The 27077-nt window shown below is 46.3% G+C and overlaps 1 protein-coding gene across 1 annotated transcript in view; it reads right to left on the reverse strand.

Annotated features, from left to right (window-relative positions):
• Positions 1-27077, reverse strand: part of fam49bb (family with sequence similarity 49 member Bb) — a 92766-nt gene that overhangs the window by 19141 nt on the left and 46548 nt on the right. The window contains exons 3-5 of the mRNA XM_083650636.1: positions 17028-17110; positions 15761-15882; positions 14031-14136 (exon numbers count right to left, since the gene is read on the reverse strand). Of these exons, the coding sequence (XP_083506762.1) occupies positions 14031-14136; positions 15761-15882; positions 17028-17100 (301 nt within the window). The 5' untranslated portion in view covers positions 17101-17110. The remainder of the gene's footprint in view (positions 1-14030; positions 14137-15760; positions 15883-17027; positions 17111-27077) is intronic.

Here is a 27077-nt window from a genome sequence, read left to right on the forward strand (position 1 = left end):
GTATTCATACAGGTATCAGGCTAAATACAGTATTCATACAGGTATCAGGCTTGATACAGTATTCATACAGGTATCAGACTAAATACAGTATTCATACAGGTATCAGGCTAAATACAGTATTCATACAGGTATCAGGCTAAATACAGTATTCATACAGGTATCAGGCTAAATACAGTATTCATACAGGTATCAGGCTAAATACAGTATTCATACAGGTATCAGGCTAAATACAGTATTCATACAGGTATCAGGCTTAATACAGTATTCATACAGGTATCAGGCTAAATACAGTATTCATACAGGTATCAGGCTAAATACAGTATTCATACAGGTATCAGGCTAAATACAGTATTCATACAGGTATCAGGCTAAATACAGTATTCATACAGGTATCAGGCTAAATACAGTATTCATACAGGTATCAGACTAAATACAGTATTCATACAGGTATCAGACTAAATACAGTATTCATACAGGTATCAGACTAAATACAGTATTCATACAGGTATCAGGCTTAATACAGTATTCATACAGGTATCAGACTAAATACAGTATTCATACAGGTATCAGGCTAAATACAGTATTCATACAGGTATCAGGCTAAATACAGTATTCATACAGGTATCAGACTAAATACAGTATTCATACAGGTATCAGACTAAATACAGTATTCATACAGGTATCAGACTAAATACAGTATTCATACAGGTATCAGGCTTAATACAGTATTCATACAGGTATCAGACTAAATACAGTATTCATACAGGTATCAGGCTAAATACAGTATTCATACAGGTATCAGGCTAAATACAGTATTCATACAGGTATCAGGCTTAATACAGTATTCATACAGGTATCAGGCTAAATACAGTATTCATACAGGTATCAGGCTAAATACAGTATTCATACAGGTATCAGGCTTAATACAGTATTCATACAGGTATCAGGCTAAATACAGTATTCATACAGGTATCAGGCTAAATACAGTATTCATACAGGTATCAGGCTAAATACAGTATTCATACAGGTATCAGGCTAAATACAGTATTCATACAGGTATCAGGCTAAATACAGTATTCATACAGGTATCAGGCTAAATACAGTATTCATACAGGTATCAGGCGAAATACAGTATTCATACAGGTATCAGGCTAAATACAGTATTCATACAGGTATCAGGCTAAATACAGTATTCATACAGGTATCAGGCTAAATACAGTATTCATACAGGTATCAGGCTTAATACAGTATTCATACAGGTATCAGGCTTAATACAGTATTCATACAGGTATCAGGCTTAATACAGTATTCATACAGGTATCAGGCTAAATACAGTATTCATACAGGTATCAGGCTAAATACAGTATTCATACAGGTATCAGGCTTAATACAGTATTCATACAGGTATCAGGCTAAATACAGTATTCATACAGGTATCAGACTAAATACAGTATTCATACAGGTATCAGGCTAAATACAGTATTCATACAGGTATCAGACTAAATACAGTATTCATACAGGTATCAGGCTTAATACAGTATTCATACAGGTATCAGGCTAAATACAGTATTCATACAGGTATCAGGCTTAATACAGTATTCATACAGGTATCAGACTAAATACAGTATTCATACAGGTATCAGGCTAAATACAGTATTCATACAGGTATCAGGCTAAATACAGTATTCATACAGGTATCAGGCTAAATACAGTATTCATACAGGTATCAGGCTAAATACAGTATTCATACAGGTATCAGACTAAATACAGTATTCATACAGGTATCAGGCTAAATACAGTATTCATACAGGTATCAGGCTAAATACAGTATTCATACAGGTATCAGGCTTAATACAGTATTCATACAGGTATCAGGCTAAATACAGTATTCATACAGGTATCAGGCTAAATACAGTATTCATACAGGTATCAGGCTAAATACAGTATTCATACAGGTATCAGACTAAATACAGTATTCATACAGGTATCAGGCTTAATACAGTATTCATACAGGTATCAGGCTAAATACAGTATTCATACAGGTATCAGGCTAAATACAGTATTCATACAGGTATCAGGCTAAATACAGTATTCATACAGGTATCAGGCTAAATACAGTATTCATACAGGTATCAGACTAAATACAGTATTCATACAGGTATCAGGCTAAATACAGTATTCATACAGGTATCAGGCTAAATACAGTATTCATACAGGTATCAGGCTAAATACAGTATTCATACAGGTATCAGACTAAATACAGTATTCATACAGGTATCAGGCTTAATACAGTATTCATACAGGTATCAGGCTAAATACAGTATTCATACAGGTATCAGGCTAAATACAGTATTCATACAGGTATCAGGCTAAATACAGTATTCATACAGGTATCAGGCTAAATACAGTATTCATACAGGTATCAGGCTAAATACAGTATTCATACAGGTATCAGGCTAAATACAGTATTCATACAGGTATCAGGCTTAATACAGTATTCATACAGGTATCAGGCTAAATACAGTATTCATACAGGTATCAGGCTAAATACAGTATTCATACAGGTATCAGGCTAAATACAGTATTCATACAGGTATCAGGCTTAATACAGTATTCATACAGGTATCAGGCTTAATACAGTATTCATACAGGTATCAGGCTAAATACAGTATTCATACAGGTATCAGGCTAAATACAGTATTCATACAGGTATCAGGCTAAATACAGTATTCATACAGGTATCAGGCTAAATACAGTATTCATACAGGTATCAGGCTAAATACAGTATTCATACAGGTATCAGGCTTAATACAGTATTCATACAGGTATCAGGCTAAATACAGTATTCATACAGGTATCAGGCTTAATAACTATCACTCTTAGGATCACTACCATAGCTACATGTATGAATGTTGTACTGCTTCTAAATGTCAGCTAGCTGAATTGGCCTGATTAGGGCAGGAGCAGATAATGGGGCAGTGGTGGTGCCCAAACTGCCCGGGGCCCAGTGCCAGTCAGGGGGGCGGGGCCCAGTGCCAGTCAGGGGGGCGGGGCCCAGTGCCAGTCAGGGGGGCGGGGCCCAGTGCCAGTCAGGGGGGAGGGGTGCTGAGAGTCTTTCATGCTCATATGGAGATGAGACATGAGACTAATTATCTCATTGGCAGGAAATAGAGGGCTGGGGTTGCATTCATGCAGGATTACACTTATTGTTTTGACAGTGAGTAAACACAAAGCCTGGGCCGTGGCTTGACATGGTATACCTATTCACCTTATGTAGCCACACCCATTTGACCCGGTTGTGTGGTCGTGTGACGACTTCCGGCTAAAAAGAAAAGAAAAAGAAAATGGCTGGCTGCTCCAATATCATCCAACTCTGAATTAACTAATAATTTAGCCAATTGTATGTAACCTACCAAATAAAAGCAAACGGCAATGTCTAAGAATGCAACGCCATGTAACTGGCTCGTTAAGTCTCACATTCCAGGGAATTACGTTAACGTCTGCGGGTCTTATAGACGTAAGTGGCTCGAGCGCTCGGAGGAGGGAAAACTATCTGAAGTTTTCTTTGTTGGAGTCCAGGTATGTTTTACAAGAAAGTGCTCGTCATTGTCGACGATAACGTTATCTGACCTGACTAACAGTGGATACTCGCTTGCTTGCTGTGTACCGAGCTCAAAGTAGTAGGCTACTTTTTTTATTTTACCCCCTGCACTGTCCGCTACAAAAACAACTCTCTTCTTCATGACGTTCTTTCATATTTGGCGCCGTGACTACCGGAAGTGTTAACACGACCCGGAAGAATTTGGCCCACCCCCGCGTCTGAACATAAGGTGAATAGACCCCATAATTAAGCATGCAGAAAGAAAGAGCACAGGCAGAGAAACGTAGCCTGGTAAACCAGCCCGTCCGTGAACTCACATTTCATTTGGTTCTGCGTGACGGTCTGGCCCCGACGCCATGGGGGGGGTTTAGCAGAAGCGGAAGAGCGGAAGAGCCAATCAGCGACCCCGCTGTGATTGACAGCGCAAGTTGGCCAATCAGGAACGCCACTAGCACTGCACTAACAAAACAGTAATGGCTGCCTCCTTGCCTGATCGTCTCGAGGCGAGGAGTAATGTCAGTATTCGTCTAGTTTAAACAGCCATAAAGTGCAGTTATTGCAGAAATAGACTCAATAACAACAATTAAACAAGTACAGGAGTATCGCCGCAACCGCAGAGTTTCTCGGCGGAAAATATGTTTTTGCCATTCTCCCGAGTGGATTTGGGTTTGATTGGATCCGCTGATTGGCTGAAGGAGTTGTCTGTCAAGACAACTACGCCCGCCCATGCTCCCGCCCCTGCTCCCGCCCCTGCTAAACCCCCCCCCATGGCGTCGGGGCCAGAACGTCACGCGGAACCAAATGAAATGTGAGTTCACGTGACGGGCTGGTTTACCAGGCTAAGAGAAACGAGGAAGATATTAAGAACTAGAATGCCCGCACCGCAGATATATGCCTCCGCCAACAGGTGAGCAGTTGACATCCATGTCTGTCCAGACTTTGACGTTTAAGCCAAATGTGAAGAAATATCATCAAGGTGTTACTGAGATATGGCGTTACCAAGCTTGAAAATGGCATTCATAAAGTCACAGTGACCTAGACCTTTGACCACCAAAATGTAATCAGTTCATCCTTAAAGGAGAATTTTGGTTTTTTTTAACCTGGACCCATCTCCTGGCATTAATTATGATTTGACCACTCACCAAGTGATGTCCGCGGCGTTTCTGGCCGTCCTAGCGTTGTTTTGAGATCAATAGCGTCCAAGTCAGTTGTAAAATGGAGCTGATTTGGGGCCAAGTGTGAGCCTGTCTTTCCTGCATCTAAATAGCTATTTTTATTCCCGTTTTCCCCAAATATCATCATAATCTGATCCCTCAACATCCACCACAGTGATATTTCGCCCCAGGCCATTTCCTGGAGTCGCACAGGGATCAAATTACCTCAAACGTGATCTCGTTCACCAAGTCTCATGAAGTCCCGCGATACTTTCCTGCCGACTGGCCAACGACAGGTAGGACGCTTTGCGGTGGTGGTTTTAGCGTAACCTATGTGGGGTTTGGCATAACCTTCGTTATTTCGAATCCCACATAGGTTACGCCAAACCCCACATAGGTTACGCTAAAACCACCACCGCAAAGCGTCCTACCTGTCGTTGGCCAGTCGGCAGGAAAGTATTGCGGGACTTCACGAGACTTGGTGACCGAGATCACGTTTGAGGTAATTTGATCCCTGGAATGAAATGGCCTGGGGCGAAATATCACTGTGGTGGATGTTGAGGGATCAGATTATGACGATATTTGGGGAAAACGGGAATAAAAATAGCTATTTAGATGCAGGAAAGACAGGGTCACACTTGGCCCCAAATCAGCTCCATTTTACAACTGACTTGGACGCTATTGATCTCAAAACAACGCTAGGACGGCCAGAAACGCCGCGGACATCACTTGGTGAGTGGTCAAATCATAATTAATGCCAGGAGATGGGTCCAGGTTAAAAAAACCCGAAATTCTCCTTTAAGTCCAAGTGGACGATTGAGGCAAATTAGATGAAATTCTGTCAAGGCATTCCTGAGATATCACATTAAGAAGCATGAAATGAGCGGTCATGGTGCCACAGCCAGAACTTTGACCACCAAAATCGAATCAGTTCATCCTTGAGTCTAAGTGGACATTTGAGGCAAATTTGAAGAAATTCCGTAAGGGTGTTCTTGAGATATCGTGTTAACGAGCTTGAAAATGGCATTCATGAGGTCACAGTGACCTTAACCTTTGTCCTTTGACCACCAAAATCTAATTAGTTCATCCTTGAGTCCATGTAGACGTTCGAGGCAAATCATAAGAAATTCCATTAAGGCGTTCCTGAGATATCGCGTTAACGAGCTTGAAAATGGCATTCGAGAGGTCACAGTGACCTTGACCTTTGATCACCAAAATCTAAATCAGTTCATCCTTGCATGCAATTCGACCTTTGAGCCAAATTGGAAGAAATTCTGTCAAGGTGTTTCTGAGGTATCGCGTTAACGATCTTGGGAATGGCGTTTGTGAGGTCACAATGACCTTGAACTTTTACCTTTGACCACTGATAGAGAATAGAATTTCACCATTCCTCATCCGCAATATAATATATATAACAGCTTAATATAAACCAAATGAATGAAGCCAGAAAGTTGTCTTATAAGAGTATATTTAAAGCCATAACATTCTCCTATAAACTGCATTATAGGAGAGACTGAATCTCAATGTACCATCTGATCAATGTACAGAGTCTCAATATTCAGTAGCGATGTCACAGTTTGACACACGCTTTATAGGCAAGGAAGGCAGAGAGAAACAGAGAGAGGAGGGGAGAGGAATGTGTGAATAGTTTGGAGTGTGCGTCAGCTCAGTCCAACTGGGAGACTTATCAGCAAGCGTTCCTGTCTCATGGTCATTGTCATGCTGAGTTTCTGAAGGCCAGAGCAAAGGGGAGAAATCTCCTCCTTGATGAACTAGTTATGTGTCTCTGCATAGTGCAAATATGCATTTGTGAGATGTCTTATTACTAATAACTCATAGCATTAATTATGTGTATGCAATTATAGCTTATAGCTTATTGATTAGGAAATGCCAATGGAACTTCAATTTTCTACAACAACCACCAAAATCTAATCAGTTCATACTTGAGTCCAAGTCAACGTTTGAGGCAAATTTGATGAAATCCTGTAAAGGCGTTACTCAGATATCGCGTTAACAAACATTGGACGGACCGACGGACGTACGGACAACCCGAATCCATAATGCCTCCGGCCTGGCTATCGCCGGCAGAGGCACAAAACGATTTCAGACGGCAGCCCGTCTTTATTGTCACACAACACACTACAACACATGCATGCGGCCACTACACACACTCATGCTGATGGTGGCCGGTGAAATATGTCCTCTGCATTTGACCCATCCAGGCTTGTCCTTTCCTCCAGGGGGCAGGCCAGGAGCAGTGGTCGCTATTTCTTTCCAGCGCCCGGGGACCTTCATTGGACCATCATTGGACCAACTTCAGATGTTGTCGTCACTGGTCGGATGACGATCTTCTGCATGTTTTTAGTGGGGGGTTATGTACGGAGGAACCCCCTGGGGGGTACGGGGAGAACATGCAAACTCCACACAGAAAGGCCCTTTCGACGAGATAGCCCACCTGGGCAGTAGGCACTGAAGATATGGGGGGGTCACAACTCCAGCGCCAAAAATGTACTTCCATGCATTTAACATTATTGCATTGCCACGCCTTGTTCAAAATACCCAAATAAAAAGAAAAGAAGAAGAAAAGCTTCAAAGCGCAGAGGGAATTTGTATTTATAGATGCAGACAGACAGCATTTAGAATTCAGAGTCTAGACATTGAAGAGAGGCTACAATGACATAACCCTGTAAACATCTGATGCAATGAGGCTGCTTGGCATCGCTAACTCCCAAATGAGTATTTCAGACATATTTATTCCAAGTCTATTTTACAATTCTTGCTGATTACATTTGAGGAAAAGCATGTCAACACAACCAAGAACAAGGCAGATTCAGACTGCTGTCTACTTCAGATAATGGCAGAGGGAGTTTCTGGAAGACGGACAGAGCGCTGGCAGTGCAGTGCGGTAAACTGAGCACGTTTGCCATTCGGTAATGACTCCCATCTGCTTGGGCCAGCGTTTGCAGAGAAGTGCCTGATTAAAAATGGCCTTAGTAGTGCAGTTTTCCCCTTGTCCCAGTCAAAACAGAAGTTAAGATGGAGCTGCCTTCAGACGCTCAGAAACGAGCCACTCTAGTCTGTTTGAAGTTGGGGGAGGAGGGGGGATGTCTGTTCTCATCAGCTCACGGCAGAGCAGGCAAGCAGAATGCAGGCATGTAGGCCCGCCTCTCTTAGAGGGGAGGGTCAGAGCAAGCAGAATGCAGGCATGTAGGCCCGCCTCTCTTAGAGGGGAGGGTCAGAGCAAGGCAAGCAGAATGCAGGCATGTAGGCGTGCCTCTCTTAGAGGGGAGGGTCAGAGCAAGGCAAGCAGAATGCAGGCATGTAGGCCCGCCTCTCTTAGAGGGGAGGGTCAGAGCAAGGCAAGCAGAATGCAGGCATGTAGGCCCGCCTCTCTTAGAGGGGAGGGTCAGAGCAAGCAGAATGCAGGCATGTAGGCCCGCCTCTCTTAGAGGGGAGGGTCAGAGCAAGCAGAATGCAGGCATGTAGGCGCGCCTCTCTTAGAGGGGAGGGTCAGAGCAAGGCAAGCAGAATGCAGGCATGTAGGCCCGCCTCTCTTAGAGGGGAGGGTCAGAGCAAGCAGAATGCAGGCATGTAGGCCCGCCTCTCTTAGAGGGGTGGGTCAGAGCAAGCAGAATGCAGGCATGTAGGCCCGCCTCTCTTAGAGGGGAGGGTCAGAGCAAGGCAAGCAGAATGCAGGCATGTAGGCGCGCCTCTCTTAGAGGGGAGGGTCAGAGCAAGGCAAGCAGAATGCAGGCATGTAGGCCCGCCTCTCTTAGAGGGGAGGGTCAGAGCAGGCAAGCAGAATGCAGGCATGTAGGCCCGCCTCTCTTAGAGGGGAGGGTCAGAGCAAGGCAGGAATTTACTCTAGGACCTTGCATCAACCAATCACCAGACTTGCTCAAATTCATTCATTAATGTTCATCTTTAAGTAGAAAATCGATCCTGTTGAGTCAATAATGTCAGTATTAAGTCACTAAGTCCCAGTTGGGTGTAAATTAATAAACTAATAGTTGAAGCAAGAACAGGAGGAAGACGACACAGCAGGAGAATCTTTCCCAGTATTTCTGTATGCAAAGATAATTGCCAAAGCTTCTCTCCACAACATCGCCCATCTTCTATGTGGAGGCTGGTAGCCATGCTCTGCAGACATCTGAACCAGCCTGTAGTGAAGGTCCTGGAGCTCCGTCTGTATTAGGCAGGGCAGGGGGCAGGGGGTTGCGGAGGCCATCGTGGCCCATGCAGCCTGAAGTCAGGGCAGCAAAGCAGAGCAGCGGCCTGACTGGGAGGCGACCTACTTGGTTACATAACAACCATGGCAGGCTGGCGCCCGCTGCATCCATTGACTACTGTCACCACTGACTACTGCCACCACTGACTACTGCCACCACTGACTACTGCCACCACTGACTACTGTCACCACTGACTACTGCCACCACTGACTACTGCCACCACTGACTACTGCCACCACTGACTACTGTCACCACTGACTACTGTCACCACTGACTACTGCCACCACTGACTACTGTCACCACTGACTACTGCCACCACTGACTACTGTCACCACTGACTACTGCCACCACTGACTACTGCCACCACTGACTACTGCCACCACTGACTACTGCACCACTGACTACTGTCACCACTGACTACTGTCACCACTGACTACTGCCACCACTGACTACTGTCACCACTGACTACTGTCACCACTGACTACTGCCACCACTGACTACTGCACCACTGACTACTGCCACCACTGACTACTGCCACCACTGACTACTGTCACCACTGACTACTGCCACCACTGACTACTGCACCACTGACTACTGTCACCACTGACTACTGCCACCACTGACTACTGCACCACTGACTACTGCCACCACTGACTACTGCCACCACTGACTACTGTCACCACTGACTACTGCCACCACTGACTACTGCACCACTGACTACTGCACCACTGACTACTGTCACCACTGACTACTGTCACCACTGACTACTGTCACCACTGACTACTGTCACCACTGACTACTGTCACCACTGACTACTGCCACCACTGACTACTGCCACCACTGACTACTGCCACCACTGACTACTGTCACCACTGACTACTGTCACCACTGACTACTGTCACCACTGACTACTGCCACCACTGACTACTGTCACCACTGACTACTGCCACCACTGACTACTGCCACCACTGACTACTGCACCACTGACTACTGTCACCACTGACTACTGCCACCACTGACTACTGCACCACTGACTACTGCACCACTGACTACTGCCACCACTGACTACTGCACCACTGACTACTGTCACCACTGACTACTGCCACCACTGACTACTGCACCACTGACTACTGCCACCACTGACTACTGCACCACTGACTACTGTCACCACTGACTACTGTCACCATTGACTACTGCCACCACTGACTACTGCCACCACTGACTACTGCCACCACTGACTACTGTCACCACTGACTACTGTCACCACTGACTACTGCCACCACTGACTACTGCCACCACTGACTACTGTCACCACTGACTACTGCACCACTGACTACTGCACCACTGACTACTGCCACCACTGACTACTGCACCACTGACTACTGCACCACTGACTACTGCCACCACTGACTACTGCCACCACTGACTACTGTCACCACTGACTACTGTCACCACTGACTACTGCCACCACTGACTACTGCACCACTGACTACTGCCACCACTGACTACTGCACCACTGACTACTGCACCACTGACTACTGCCACCACTGACTACTGCCACCACTGACTACTGTCACCACTGACTACTGTCACCACTGACTACTGCCACCACTGACTACTGCACCACTGACTACTGCCACCACTGACTACTGCCACCACTGACTACTGCACCACTGACTACTGCACCACTGACTACTGCCACCACTGACTACTGCCACCACTGACTACTGTCACCACTGACTACTGTCACCACTGACTACTGCCACCACTGACTACTGCACCACTGACTACTGCCACCACTGACTACTGCCACCACTGACTACTGCACCACTGACTACTGCCACCACTGACTACTGCACCACTGACTACTGCACCACTGACTACTGCCACCACTGACTACTGCACCACTGACTACTGCCACCACTGACTACTGTCACCACTGACTACTGCACCACTGACTACTGCCACCACTGACTACTGTCACCACTGACTACTGTCACCACTGACTACTGCCACCACTGACTACTGCCACCACTGACTACTGCACCACTGACTACTGCACCACTGACTACTGTCACCACTGACTACTGTCACCACTGACTACTGTCACCACTGACTACTGCCACCACTGACTACTGTCACCACTGACTACTGTCACCACTGACTACTGCCACCACTGACTACTGCACCACTGACTACTGCCACCACTGACTACTGCCACCACTGACTACTGTCACCACTGACTACTGCCACCACTGACTACTGCACCACTGACTACTGCACCACTGACTACTGTCACCACTGACTACTGTCACCACTGACTACTGTCACCACTGACTACTGCCACCACTGACTACTGCCACCACTGACTACTGCCACCACTGACTACTGTCACCACTGACTACTGTCACCACTGACTACTGTCACCACTGACTACTGCCACCACTGACTACTGTCACCACTGACTACTGCCACCACTGACTACTGTCACCACTGACTACTGCCACCACTGACTACTGTCACCACTGACTACTGCCACCACTGACTACTGCCACCACTGACTACTGCACCACTGACTACTGCACCACTGACTACTGCCACCACTGACTACTGCACCACTGACTACTGCACCACTGACTACTGCCACCACTGACTACTGCACCACTGACTACTGTCACCACTGACTACTGCACCACTGACTACTGCCACCACTGACTACTGCACCACTGACTACTGCACCACTGACTACTGCCACCACTGACTACTGCACCACTGACTACTGCACCACTGACTACTGCACCACTGACTACTGCCACCACTGACTACTGCACCACTGACTACTGCACCACTGACTACTGCCACCACTGACTACTGCCACCACTGACTACTGTCACCACTGACTACTGTCACCACTGACTACTGCCACCACTGACTACTGCACCACTGACTACTGCCACCACTGACTACTGCCACCACTGACTACTGCACCACTGACTACTGCCACCACTGACTACTGCACCACTGACTACTGTCACCACTGACTACTGTCACCATTGACTACTGCCACCACTGACTACTGCCACCACTGACTACTGCCACCACTGACTACTGTCACCACTGACTACTGTCACCACTGACTACTGTCACCACTGACTACTGCCACCACTGACTACTGCCACCACTGACTACTGTCACCACTGACTACTGCACCACTGACTACTGCACCACTGACTACTGCCACCACTGACTACTGCACCACTGACTACTGCACCACTGACTACTGCCACCACTGACTACTGCCACCACTGACTACTGTCACCACTGACTACTGTCACCACTGACTACTGCCACCACTGACTACTGCACCACTGACTACTGCCACCACTGACTACTGCCACCACTGACTACTGCCACCACTGACTACTGCCACCACTGACTACTGCACCACTGACTACTGCCACCACTGACTACTGCACCACTGACTACTGCACCACTGACTACTGCCACCACTGACTACTGCCACCACTGACTACTGCACCACTGACTACTGCCACCACTGACTACTGCACCACTGACTACTGCACCACTGACTACTGCCACCACTGACTACTGCCACCACTGACTACTGCCACCACTGACTACTGCCACCACTGACTACTGCACCACTGACTACTGCCACCACTGACTACTGCCACCACTGACTACTGCCACCACTGACTACTGCACCACTGACTACTGCCACCACTGACTACTGTCACCACTGACTACTGTCACCACTGACTACTGCCACCACTGACTACTGCCACCACTGACTACTGCCACCACTGACTACTGCCACCACTGACTACTGCCACCACTGACTACTGCACCACTGACTACTGCCACCACTGACTACTGCACCACTGACTACTGCACCACTGACTACTGCCACCACTGACTACTGCACCACTGACTACTGTCACCACTGACTACTGTCACCACTGACTACTGCACCACTGACTACTGCCACCACTGACTACTGTCACCACTGACTACTGCACCACTGACTACTGTCACCACTGACTACTGCACCACTGACTACTGTCACCACTGACTACTGTCACCACTGACTACTGCACCACTGACTACTGCCACCACTGACTACTGTCACCACTGACTACTGCCACCACTGACTACTGCCACCACTGGGGTTACAGGGTTGAGGTCGCTGAGGCATGGCAGCTAACAAACACACTCCCAGCCTCAGGGTCATAAGAAGATCAGGGAGCAGGAAGCTTACACCCCCCTACCCAGCCCTCACCTTCCCATCTCCATGCTAATGAAACAGCCTATAGCCCCACACTACACAGAGGTCAGCGCAGAGTGCAAAGCAAGCAGCGTGTTGAGAAATGCAAGGCTGTGGGGGTGCTCAAGTGTGTTTGTATAAGCGTGGGGTGCTTGTATGTGTGTGAGCATGTGTTAATTTTTGCAGCTCAGCAACCAATACTGCAGATGCACATGCAAACAATTAAGGTCATGAAAGGAGGTTGTGTCTATATTGTCTCATGTAGAGTGAAGTAGTACCTCGGCCATATACGTAAATGACCTTTTGTATGAAGGATGATGGCTATATATATATATATATATATATACACACTGTATACTAGGCATATCTCACGCTCGATTCCTAGGCTCGCCCGCCCTGCAGCTCCCATGCGCGGCCTCGCCCGCAGCTCGGCTGAATTCTGCTCACACGCACACTCATTCTTATTCATATACTGTATATATATATATATATATACTGTATATATATACACCCGTGTACTGTATATATATATAGATATATATATATAGATATATAGATATGTATGTATAGGAACATTAAACAACTTATTGGAAATGCTTTGTCTGCATTTGAGGAAAATCTAACAGCAGACCTGAGACCTCGCTCTACAGGAAACCAATGTGCCACAGCTGAGAACCACCAATCATTTTTCCTGGCCTAAAAGATCCATAACCAGGCTACATAATCACACTCCTTTATATGTGGTACAGCCAGATACATACCTAATCTCTGGGAGAACTGATAGAACTTCTTCAGTTTGCCCACCAAGGGGACCACAGCTGCCCAAGCCTGCTCCTGTAACGCCTCATCGGATGGATTCTGGATCGCCTGGGAATTCAAATAGCAGAAAGACCATCAGTTCAGTCTAATAATACATGACAGATCTCCAAGCCATGATATTGGAGTGGACAAATTCACGGCAGCTTCAAATGTCCTAAACTGTATGTAGTGGGATATTTGACCCTCCCTCAAGAAGGGATGAAGGAGGTGGAAATCTATTTGCACACTGCACTCCTGCTCCATAAAGGTTCAATGATTTTGTTTTGACTTCATCCTCTGTCTTTTTTGCAGGGATATGGGAACATGATGAAGGAACAGTGCGTGCACCATACAGGGATATGGGAACATGATGAAGGCACCATAGGGTGCAGCTGGTCCTGTGAAATGGCCTCATCATTACTGGCTGTTACTGTACACGACCGTGCCAAGCAACAAGGTGGCCGTGTCTATACCATAACACATTGGTTCCCAGTGGTCCGCGGGGTTCTGCCTGGTGGTCCACCACAGAATTGCAAAATAAATATTTATTTATTTTTTACAGACAGTTTTTACATACACATTAACTCTGAGGTGTAGCCGATTTCCGGAAATATTGCGTTATTTGGGAAATATCACAATTCTGAACATTTAATTTCAGAGACTGCAGCAGGCTCAGTTTTAAAGCCAGAGTGAAGTTACTGGTATGAAACTAGAAGATCTAAGGAATCGATTTGTACCAACCATGTCATGCTAGTTTGTCAGGAAGGTAGCTAAATAACACTCAAAATTTTGGCGAATGATGATTCTTCAAACCATATTACTTTTTTTCCAATCCTCACACCAAGTGACACATCTTTGTGTAGTGACCTTGGATACAAGTGGTTTCTGATGGGCAGCCATAAATACCATCTCTGTGAAGCTTATGACATACAGAGGCATTGATTCTTTTCAGGCCCTGATGATGAGCTTTCAATTTGAACCACTGATAATTTTGTCAATCAACTGTCCATGCATGACAATGTGTGCCCTTATGACAATACATTATTTTGCCATTTTTGTGACAGAAGCACCTGAAATTCAGCTACCAACTATTTGCCGCTTTCCCCCTCCTCCTCCCACTTCATGTTGCTTTGAAGAAGTCATACAAAAGTTCTGAACGTCGGATGCCTTTAAGGCTGACTGTGTGATTGTGATTTTGTTACTTCTTTAAAGCGTGGGGACTGGGGAGAGAGTACTATGGGTGTTTTCTGTTATTTCATCTAACCCTTTTTTTCTGATTTCCCCCCAATTGTCTCCGCAATTGTACTTGGCCAATTTCCCCCTGCTGCCTCGGTCACTGCTCCACACTCTGCAGATATGGGGAGAGCCGTAGACTAGCACCATGCTTCCTCCGACACATGCGCAGTTGCCAGCCGCTTTTCACCTGACAGGGGGAGCTTCACCGGCAGGACGTAGCACGTGGGAGGATCACGCTATTCACACCGGTTCCCTTCCTCCCCGACCGACCAGAGGAGGCGCTAGTGCAGCGACCACGACACATACCCCTAATCTGGCATCAAGCTTCATTCATTTCCGGGTTGGCGCTTATAATGAGTTAATATCACTGTTTGATCCTCTGTTGATTAATTGGACTATCCTAGTTAACTATTCCCAGCAGTGGTGACTTGTGAAGTTGAGGTAGCTGTTGGTTTACCTCTCGGATCTCCTGGCCTGCTCCCTTGTAGGCCTGCAGCTCGTCCAGGATCCCCTTGGCGTCCTTCAGCACCACGTCCACCTGCTCCCACACCTCTCGCTCCGCTTCTGTAGGCTGGGCGTCTGCAGAGGACACAAACACCAAGGTCAACAGAGGATGCATCTAAGCCATATTCTGCAGCTCAATTCCCAGCACCAGATAGAATTTGATATATTGCCTAGTGCTATGATATGATGAATTTCAATGAATATGAAAAATCCAATATCAACAATGTTATTTTTAATGTTTCAACTATGAAAAATCTCTCCATTGCTTCCCATTCAGCCTTGACCCCACCCACTTTCCTGGCTGTGTGGAAGACAAATGGAGCGAGATGAGAGGAGACAAATGTTGTATGGAGTTTGGTTAAAGAGCTGCAATACTGCACACCTCTTCCACCGCCTCAAGCAAAATCATGTTGCCAAGTATGAGGAGGGCTGCACCAGCTAAACCAAAGCCCTGCACAACTACTACTTGCATTGGATAGCTAAGCCCTTCTTCTTTTTGGCAAACCGTATAAAAGCACAAGTAGCATTGTTCATTTGAGATTTCGTACTAGTTATGCTGAACTCCGATTCCAGTAAATGATGACATACTGAAAATAACATGAAGTCACATTGTTGAATAGTTTGATGAACATTTTACAACATCAAGGAACATATTCATTGAATATTGAAGTTTGGTCCATAAATATTGCGACAACACTTTTAAAATCATACAGCACAGAAGACTATTGTTTTTTTGTGCTGAACTGAAGGTATGATCGACTCTCTGCTGAGTGAGAGAATAGCATGGCATAGGATCAAGCCGTGGTGAGGGGAGGTGAGGGGCTTCAGTGGTGAGGGGAGGGGCCTCAGTGGTGAGGGGAGGGGAGGGGCCTCAGTGGGGAGGGGAGGGGAGGGGCCTCAGTGGTGAGGGGAGGGGAGGGACCTCAGGCTACACAGAGACTCAACTTCACTGCTTTATATTTGAGGAGGGGGCCTGATTGATATTCTGCACACACACTCCGGCATGGAGAGGCAGGGAAGATGGGAAGAACACCGTGTGCAAGATGAGAGCGCGTGCGGGGAAGGGGCGGGGGGGGGGGGGGGGGGGGGGGGGGAGGGCGGGGGGGGGGGGGGGGGGGCGGGGGCTGGGAGACTTAGGGATTGGCGTCCGTTTAATATTATGGTGAGATATTCATGTGATCAATATCAGGAGAGGGAGCAATTATTTAAATACAACTCACTTTCAAAATCGAGGAAGAAATTGGGCTCCTGTTCCAGATCTGTGCAAGTCAAAACTTTTAGGAGGTTCCCCATGTTACAATACCTGTTGAGGAAGAGAGAAAAATCAATCAATGAAACCAATCAATGTGAGGAGAAGGGTGTGTGTGTGTGTGTGTGTGTATGGGAGGGGGTGAGGGGTATATATACACACACAGACAGCACCGACACCACTGTATCCATGGTACCTCACTCCAGTTCCGCTTCATTGCTTCAGTGCCTGTATGAACTTGGTGCCCTAGTGCCCCAGATGTACCCCCAGCGTTCCCCTTAGAGCCAGTATGGGTTTCCTGTGCCCAGGCTCTTACCCACCAGATGTTCCTGTGCCCAGGCTCTTACCCACCAGATGTTCCTGTGCCCAGGCTCTTACCCACCAGATGTTCCTGTGCCCAGGCTCTTACCCACCAGATGTTCCTGTGCCCAGGCTCTTACCCACCAGATGTTCCTGTGCCCAGGCTCTTACCCACCAGATGTTCCTGTGCCCAGGCTCTTACCCACCAGATGTTCCTGTGCCCAGGCTCTTACCCACCAGATGTTCCTGTGCCCAGGCTCTTACCCACCAGATGTTCCTGTGCCCAGGCTCTTACCCACCAGATGTTCCTGTGCCCAGGCTCTTACCCACCAGATGTCAAACCAAAAAGCACAACCAGCTCCAAAAATAAAAACAGACTTACAGAAATATGTTGATTGATCTTAGATGCAAATCTATGTGAGGGTGAGTTTTATGCTTTACTAAGTTCCTTCCCAGCAACCCCAAGCAGTTGCAGGCAGTTACTCCTCTGGGAAATCAGCTATAATTAATCTATGTTCACATCTACACATGACGTGAAGAGTTGCTTGCTGCACATAACAGGCAACATCCAATTAAACCTGTATAAATGAAGCTGATAAGCAGGCAAGTAAGATAAGCACGGCGTGTTTATGAATTTTATTAATGTACCCATTGTTTTGATGTGGATCAGACCTAGTCTCATCAGAATCACAATCTCTTTATTTTACAAGTACAATAAACGACAATAATTTGTCTTGGGCACATTGAAACAGATACCTATCAACAATGAATAGCGTTTGTTGAGTACAGACAGGCACACGTGGTACAGCAACAACACCACTTCATATTGAGTGTAATGGCAAGACAAAAATCAGTATGCTACATTATCGCTCTATACAGAGTATGCTATACATTATCGCTCTATACAGAGTATGTTATACATTATCGCTCTATACAGAGTATGATATACATTATCGCTCTATACACAGTATGATATACATTATCGCTCTATACACAGTATGATATACATTATCGCTCTATACACAGTATGTTATACATTATCGCTCTATACACAGTATGATATACATTATCGCTCTATACACAGTATGATATACATTATCGCTCTATACACAGTATGCTATACATTATCGCTCTATACACAGTATGTTATACATTATCGCTCTATACAGAGTATGCTATACATTATCACTCTATACAGAGTATGCTATACATTATCACTCTATACAGAGTATGCTATACATTATCGCTCTATACACAGTATGCTATACATTATCGCTCTATACAGAGTATGCTATACATTATCGCTCTATACAGAGTATGATATACATTATCGCTCTATACAGAGTATGCTATACATTATCGCTCTATACACAGTATGCTATACATTATCGCTCTATACAGAGTATGCTATACATTATCGCTCTATACAGAGTATGCTATACATTATCGCTCTATACAGAGTATGCTATACATTATCGCTCTATACAGAGTATGTTATACATTATCGCTCTATACAGAGTATGCTATACATTATCGCTCTATACAGAGTATGCTATACATTATCGCTCTATACAGAGTATGTTATACATTATCGCTCTATACAGAGTATGCTATACATTATCGCTCTATACACAGTATGCTATACATTATCGCTCTATACAGAGTATGCTATACATTATCGCTCTATACAGAGTATGCTATACATTATCACTCTATACAGAGTATGCTATACATTATCGCTCTATACAGAGTATGATATACATTATCGCTCTATACAGAGTATGCTATACATTATCGCTCTATACACAGTATGCTATACATTATCGCTCTATACAGAGTATGCTATACATTATCGCTCTATACAGAGTATGCTATACATTATCGCTCTATACAGAGTATGATATACATTATCGCTCTATACAGAGTATGTTATACATTATCGCTCTATACAGAGTATGATATACATTATCGCTCTATACACAGTATGATATACATTATCGCTCTATACACAGTATGATATACATTATCGCTCTATACACAGTATGCTATACAGTATCGCTCTATACAGAGTATGCTATACATTATCGCTCTATACAGAGTATGATATACATTATCGCTCTATACAGAGTATGTTATACATTATCGCTCTATACAGAGTATGATATACATTATCGCTCTATACACAGTATGCTATACATTATTGCTCTATACACAGTATGCTATACATTAGCGCTCTATACACCGTATGCTATACATTATCGCTCTATACACAGTATGCTATACATTATTGCTCTATACACAGTATGCTATACATTAGTGCTCTATACACAGTATGCTATACATTATTGCTCTATACACAGTATGCTATACATTAGCGCTCTATACACCGTATGCTATACATTAGCGCTCTATATCACTCTATACAGAGTATGCTATACATTATCGCTCTATACAGAGTATGCTATACATTATCGCTCTATACACACAGTATGATATACATTATCGCTCTATACAGAGTATGCTATACATTATCGCTCTATACAGAGTATGCTATACATTATCGCTCTATACAGAGTATGCTATACATTATCGCTCTATACAGAGTATGCTATACATTATCACCACTTTCGTGAAATGATAGAAGGCCAGGGGCCAGTTAACTCATTGAGTGCCAGCCACTTTTGAGTTTCAGAGCGTTTTCAGTGATTTCTCGAGGCCCACAGAATATTGTGTGATATTACTATGTAAACACCGAACACGCACAAAGAACGATGAGACTCTCTTCTATCATCTGCAAAAAAAAGTTTATTGATACCATTTTCCGTTCTTTAGTTATGAGCCGGAGAAGATAGGCTGTTTTGAGCAAAAAGACACGTTTCAAATTAGAAGCTGAGATATTCCGCCTTTTGTGAAATGCAGCATTTCAAGCACATTCACTGAGTCTGAAGCTAATATTTTCTGATGTAGTGACGTGGTGTAGTTGTGTGGTGCCCTGCTTGCCCCACCCCCCTCTCCCCCCCTCAGCTGCAAACTCCTCCCCACACTAACACACAGCCTCACGCACCCAGTCTATTTTCGGAGCGCTCCGTTTTTGTGCGCCGGCTCCCAGCGCGACACGGAAATACCAAACCGGACTGCAGGGAAAGGTTTGGCCCTTCGGCGTCGGGTGCTGCCTTTCTGGCGGCTAATCGTGTGGAGAAACTATACAGCAGAGACAGAGAGGCTCAGTTGTGGGAGCGGATTGACTGCTGTTCGCAGCCAACGTCAGCTGCAGACAGAGCAATCTATATGGCTCTGACTGCAGCATGAGCGGTTTCTCTTTGATCACGGGGATTTTTCCTGCTGTTTTCCAGACCTTTCTCTAATCTGGAGAGCACTGTCGCCACCTAATGAGTCCGTAAAATAGGTTATACACCTTCAATAGCTACTACAATATTTGTACAGGAGATGCAGGAGGCGTTGATCCACGTCCCACCGTCAAAAAACGCATTTGACGTCGATCGACGTCCTTGGCACTCTACGTCACTATTTACTTTGACGTCGATCGACGTCCTTGGCACTCAATGAGTTAATAAACAAACAATATACATTTTTCTGTACCGGATTGTAGGTTTTTGGGGTGTCAGCCGGAGTTTAGTCTGACAATGTTGCGCACACCAGATAGTTAGTTAGGTTAAGTACATACATAAGTGCCTGGGTAGCAAGCAGACGGCGGAATTTGACAATTAAGCAGCTAAATCATAGATTATTGAAAGATATTGCATATTCCAGACTGAAATGCTATAACAGAAGTGGAGTATTGGCCAGAATGACATGAACATTTGGACACTTATTCAGCGGGTATCTTGCATGTTGCGTTCAGGTGCGCTGTAAAAAGTTTTTTTTTTTTTGCAATTCCATCGCGGGCCACAAGTTGAGTATCACTGATGTAGACAGTGGCTGTGTGATGGGATTGTCAACTAGCCAGTTATGGTTCACAGAAAATGATCACTAAACTTAGGATAACAGTGGGTATACAACTACAAAAACATTCAAGTGTTTTGGGACACAGCGGGCAAATCGTCAATATTTTTTCATACCTTGTCTTTCTAGAATGCGTGCACAATTTAAAACTTTTCAAGAGCCAGAAATGATCGGATTGATTCTCCAGACTTTCTAGACCTGGGTAGTGGTAGGTACCCTGGATGTTGTTGACGTCTTTGTTGAACTAAGAACTACGTTCAACAAAGAAAATTTAAATAAAATTTTAAAAAGCTAACTTTTAACCAGAGGGTCTGCAGTTGAAATGCCACCGCAGGCTGAAAAGGATTGAAGTACTGTTGAACAAAGTCCATGAAGTCCTACTCTGCCCAGCGTGTGTAACGCTCTTCTCACTGCAACTACTGTGCCATGAATGGGAAGTGTGATCAGCTGAGAAAGTGGACTACAGCATCCAGCTTGTCAGAACTGTGACCTCACCATAACAGCATACAGATCAGCAGTGCCACACACATACCTTCCCTGTTGAAGCATACCACTGACACACACAGACATACAGTACATGTGCACCTCAGATGTGAGCTATGCAATGAGAAGTGACAGCCTCGGGAGACTCCTGGAAAGCACAGAGCCCATCTCCCTCTGTGGAGAGGCAGAGGTCAACAGTCATGTGACCGCTCAGAGATGTGTGGCGGAGAGAGAAGAGACTGCCAGGATGTACACACAGCGTGAACACTGAACAGTGACAAAGTTGACAAACTTTGGCAGGCAGATGTCACCTCAGATGAGTGACAGGTGAAAGGCCAAAGGGAGTGTGTGAGGGCCGGTGGTGACATGGTAAAGACAGGTAAAGCTGAGAGACAGAGAGGTGTTGCCACAGAGCAAAGTACACACTCAGCAGTCAGTAGGAGCGGGATAGAGGCAGAAAAGGGGAGGGACTTTAAAATGCATGAGGGGCAGTGAGAGACACAGAGAGAGATGACATTTATTCTTGCATCTTCTCTAATAGAACAAGACTAGGAAGGAACAGTGTGAAGAAACATTGTGATTGGACAATAAAGTGAATGATGACACACCTGTTACTATGCAGATGTTCATTCAAGGATGTGAAAGGATGTGCTTGTAGAAGCATGACTCGCTGGCTGATTTCTCGCCTTAAATGTTTTCAGAAACACATGTCGATGAAGCATTTTCCTAATGTAAGTTTCCAAACAAGCCGGCATGTTTTTCCCATTTGAAATCCGAGGCTTTCGTCATATGGAAGTGGGCGTGGTTTCATCTAAACTGGGTTGTGTTCCGGCGTGTTCCAGCCGACCACGTGTTCCGCTCGACCAATGGTGGATCCACATCCTTACAGGCAACACATGACTGATGAAATGCACACAAGTGTTTCGGTGTGACTACGCTAAAGGTTACGCACACAAACAATACATGATTATTGTCACTGAAGCAGCTCTGCGCAGCCTGCAGAAAGAAACCCTCCTCACAGCCATTCTAATTCAAGCAGGCAGCAGGCCACCTGCCTCGCCCCGCCTGCTCTCATTAGCCTCCACTAATGTGAGCTGAATGTTGGTGTTGGCCGACACTGTGTGGAGGCAGCACCTGAGCCAGCCTCACAGGGGAACAGGCAGGAGGGATGGAGCTGTCAGTGACCTGGCCCTGCCTGCCGGGTGACGCGGGCGCTGCCCACCGTGCCCTGGTCCTCTACTGCCACCTTCCAGCTGCTCAGACTCATGGTGGAGCACAGCCCCACAGGCTCAGCACTGCTCTCAGACTCATGGTGGAACACAGCCCCACAGGCTCAGCACTGCTCTCAGACTCATGGTGGAGCACAGCCCCACAGGCTCAGCACTGCTCTCAGACTCATGGTGGAGCACAGCCCCACAGGCTCAGCACTGCTCCCTGGTGCCGTTTGAAATTAGGTCATTTTAAGGACAGGGATTTGCGTGGCTGCATTCAAAGTCCAACAGAGAATCCTCAAGCCTACTGTAAAAAAGAGGAGATTGAATGAGTCCATTTTACAGCTTCTAGATTTTGCTACGCAAGCATTTTTTTTTATACTGTTGTCACATTTAGATTTGTTTACAGACATTACTTAAGAATTAAGTTATTAAGCAACACTGAGTTTGTAGCCAATATCAACTTCTCAAGTATAATGATAAACCATCCATTTTATAATATATTTAAATCAATATTCACCAGATATTGAGGGCAACTGCTTGCCTGGTGATAGCACTGCTGTGAGTAGAGAAGAGACAGCAAAAAGTGCAGAACATTTATGCTGGCTATAGTGGGCAGATGTCAGAGAGGGGTGGAGGAATTCCCTCAGTAGCGTTGCAGCACCCATGGGTGCTGGCACGTCCTGGGCACCATGAGTGGACGGCGACAGGCTTGTTGTTGTTTTGAACCCCCCCTACTGAGGCATCGCGTGCTCTCAGCGAGGAGGGGAGGGCTGCTTCTAAGGCCAGGGGCAGAACTCGACAACCAGGAGCCCGCGCAGCTCTCCCATTGGCTAAGCCAATCTACCCAACAGCTCGCTGTATCCATGGAGTCAAAAAAACTTGGTGCCATTGAAAACATTTCAGCAGCCAATCAGGGGACATCTCTGGGTGAGGAGAGAGTACAGTAGTAGTAGGACTGGAAAAGCACATGAATATATTAATACAGATGAGGTAATGCGCCAAAAACAGCGGATTAGTCGGGGAGTGAAGTCAAATGAAGACGATGGAGGAATATTTAATTCCACCACTGAGCATCGAGCACTCACTGATTTAAATGGACCATTTCTATGCTGCAAAGCAAATTCACAATGTTGTTATCTACATTTTTAATGGGGGGAAAATCCCTACAAAATCAAATCAGATGCTGATGAATAACAAACAAATTACTATTTGTAATCATGGCAGGATATGTTTGTACATTTTGTCCGCTGAGATATATTTGTCATAAGGTTGTACGCCAAGTCTAAAAAATAAAATGGCAAATGCTGGATATGGTCGGAATAACAACATTCCACATCCACAGCCCAAATAGTTTTGAGAGGACTGCAGAGTGGAGAGAGACTGGAGCTCGTATAGTAAAAACACACCAAAACAGTGCCACGCCCATGGGCCATGCAGCAGCAGCAGCAGCAGCGTGACCTCTGGATGGCACTGCCTTTTAGCGGCGTCTCTTTAAGAGCACGCTACGTGTCTGAAAGCCAGCAGCACTGCAGCAACGTCCCGAGAGAACTAAACGGCTCGTGGTGACGGCCGGCTACAGAGAGGGGATAGTGCTGACATTCCACTACTAGGCTGCAGCGTGAGGATCCACGTGCCCTGCTGCTTTTACTATGGCAGAAAAAAACAACGCCCTCCCCCCTCCCCTCCCCTCCCTCCCCTCCCCTCCCCTCCCCTCCCCTCCCCATCCAGACGCAGACACAGCACGGCGCGTCACGTGGGCACCGCCGTGCAGCTAGGCTGAGCACTAGGCTGGGGCGCAGAGGGGGGATGGGGAGAGGCAGCGTGTGTGTGTGTGCGCTTGTGTCTGAGATTATGTGGGGCTGCTGGAGAGCAAAATGCACAGCTCATATGAGTGTGTATTTGATATGTATCTTTACAAAAGGAGAGAGTGAGAGTAATGCATGTGAGGATGCGTGCTGGATATGGTGTGTGTGTTGGCGTGCGTGTGTTGAAGGGGAGGGATTGTGAAGCGTCACACTGCGGCAGAGGCGGGCAGAGCTAGGCAGCTTTAAACTTGACCTAGATTCCCCGGGTGACACGCCACATCGCATTAGCCCACTCGGCCCGACCCGGACCCGCCGCAGCTCGCTGACCCGGACCCGCCGCAGCTCACTGACACTGACCAACCGCAGCTCACTGACACTGACCCACTGCAGCTCACTGACACTGACCAACCGCAGCTCACTGACACTGACCCACTGCAGCTCACTGACACTGACCCACTGCAGCTCACTGACACTGACCCACCGCAGCTCACTGACACTGACCCACCGCAGCTCACTGACACTGACCCACCGCAGCTCACTGACACTGACCCACCGCAGCTCACTGACACTGACCCACCGCAGCTCACTGACACTGACCAACCGCAGCTCACTGACACTGACCCACTGCAGCTCACTGACACTGACCCACTGCAGCTCACTGACACTGACCAACCGCAGCTCACTGACACTGACCAACCGCAGCTCACTGACACTGACCAACCGCAGCTCACTGACACTGACCAACCGCAGCTCACTGACACTGACCCGGACCCGCCGCAGCTCGCTGACCCGGACCCGCCACAGCTCACTGACACTGACCAGACTAGACAGGCAGAAAATGGGGGAGCACTTCCCAAATGGGGGTGGCATTCGCACCCCCCCCACCCCCCACCCCCCCACTCAACCTCTCCTCACTCCCTCGCCATCCCTTACCCATCCTCCCCAGCTGACTGAAAATGGCCCCCTCGCAGGGGAGGGGGCGTCTCAGTAGGGGTATGCCATTTGTTTGCTTATGGTGTGAACTTGATTACCCCACACAGCCACAATAAACAACTAATGCCGTCTCACCCAGATTCTAGCAAATCAAAACAAACCTCAGCACGAGCAGGACTGAATCATAGCAACTGACAGTCGTACTAAAGCACACATCCAATATCAGCTGTCTCATGTGTAATTACTACTACTGCACTAGCAGCAGCAAACACACAGATGTTTTCTCCTTGAAAATCTAATAGAAAATATGACATCGACACTAGCCTTATTATACAGCTACAGTATATGAGCCCAGTCAGCAGTAAAGAAGATGACCAGATGAAACAAGCGTTTTGCCCGGAGAAACAGATCAGAGGAGGATGAAAGTGGGAGCATCAGCTCTAGCTAAGCCTTCCTCTTTGGACTGCACCTGATGAAAGTTGGAAACCATGGAAACAGGCACATGCACAGAGCTGCCAAAACGCAGGCTCCGCTGAAACGGAGCTGTGTAAAGAGGCTCTCAGCGCCACTCTTCATCAGCCTCATCAATAGTATACAGCGCTTAACATCATCACAACACGTCAGATAGCCACAGCTTAACATCATCACAACACGTCAGATAGCCACAGCTTAACATCATCAGAACACATCAGATAGCCACAGCTTAACATCATCACAACACGTCAGATAGCAACAGCTTGGATTGATGTTTAATTTGGGATGATCAGTGGAATAGATTGATAAGAGGCTACTGGGCCAGCAACACACTGGCCTATCTGATCATCTGGAGTGAACAGGCTGCTGAGCTCAATATTCAAAATGGATGAAAAGAAAGTGGGGGAAAAGGTAGATGTACTGTAACTAGGTAGGTAGGGAGGCTTGTGACCTGCAGAGATACTGTAGGTCCATTAAGTGTGTAAGAACTGTACCCCCAAATGTAACACTTTCTGAGTCTCCACTGCATGAGCTGCAATGACAGGATGGCACTACTCCCCCCCACACTGTCCTTGAGAGTCCTCTGCCTCCTTATTGGGGTGTGTTAGGAAATGATGGGATGGGGGGGGCATGTTGACTCACTGTTGTAGGTCTAGGCTGCAGCTCTCTGGAGGCAGCTACCTCCCAAACTCATTCACATGTCCCCCAGTCTTCTGCTAAACACCCCCAAACCATCAGTGACCTTCTGACTCACAGCATCCTTAAGTCTCACTTGCTCCGTGCTCCCTAAGGTGCTGAAGTAGCCCGGTTTACATTAGCAGTAGTTAAGACAAAGTAAAGGCTAATTTA

The sequence above is a fragment of the Poromitra crassiceps genome, assembly GCF_964638095.1.
Source record: "Poromitra crassiceps genome assembly, chromosome: 2".
Classification (NCBI taxonomy): domain Eukaryota; kingdom Metazoa; phylum Chordata; class Actinopteri; order Beryciformes; family Melamphaidae; genus Poromitra; species Poromitra crassiceps.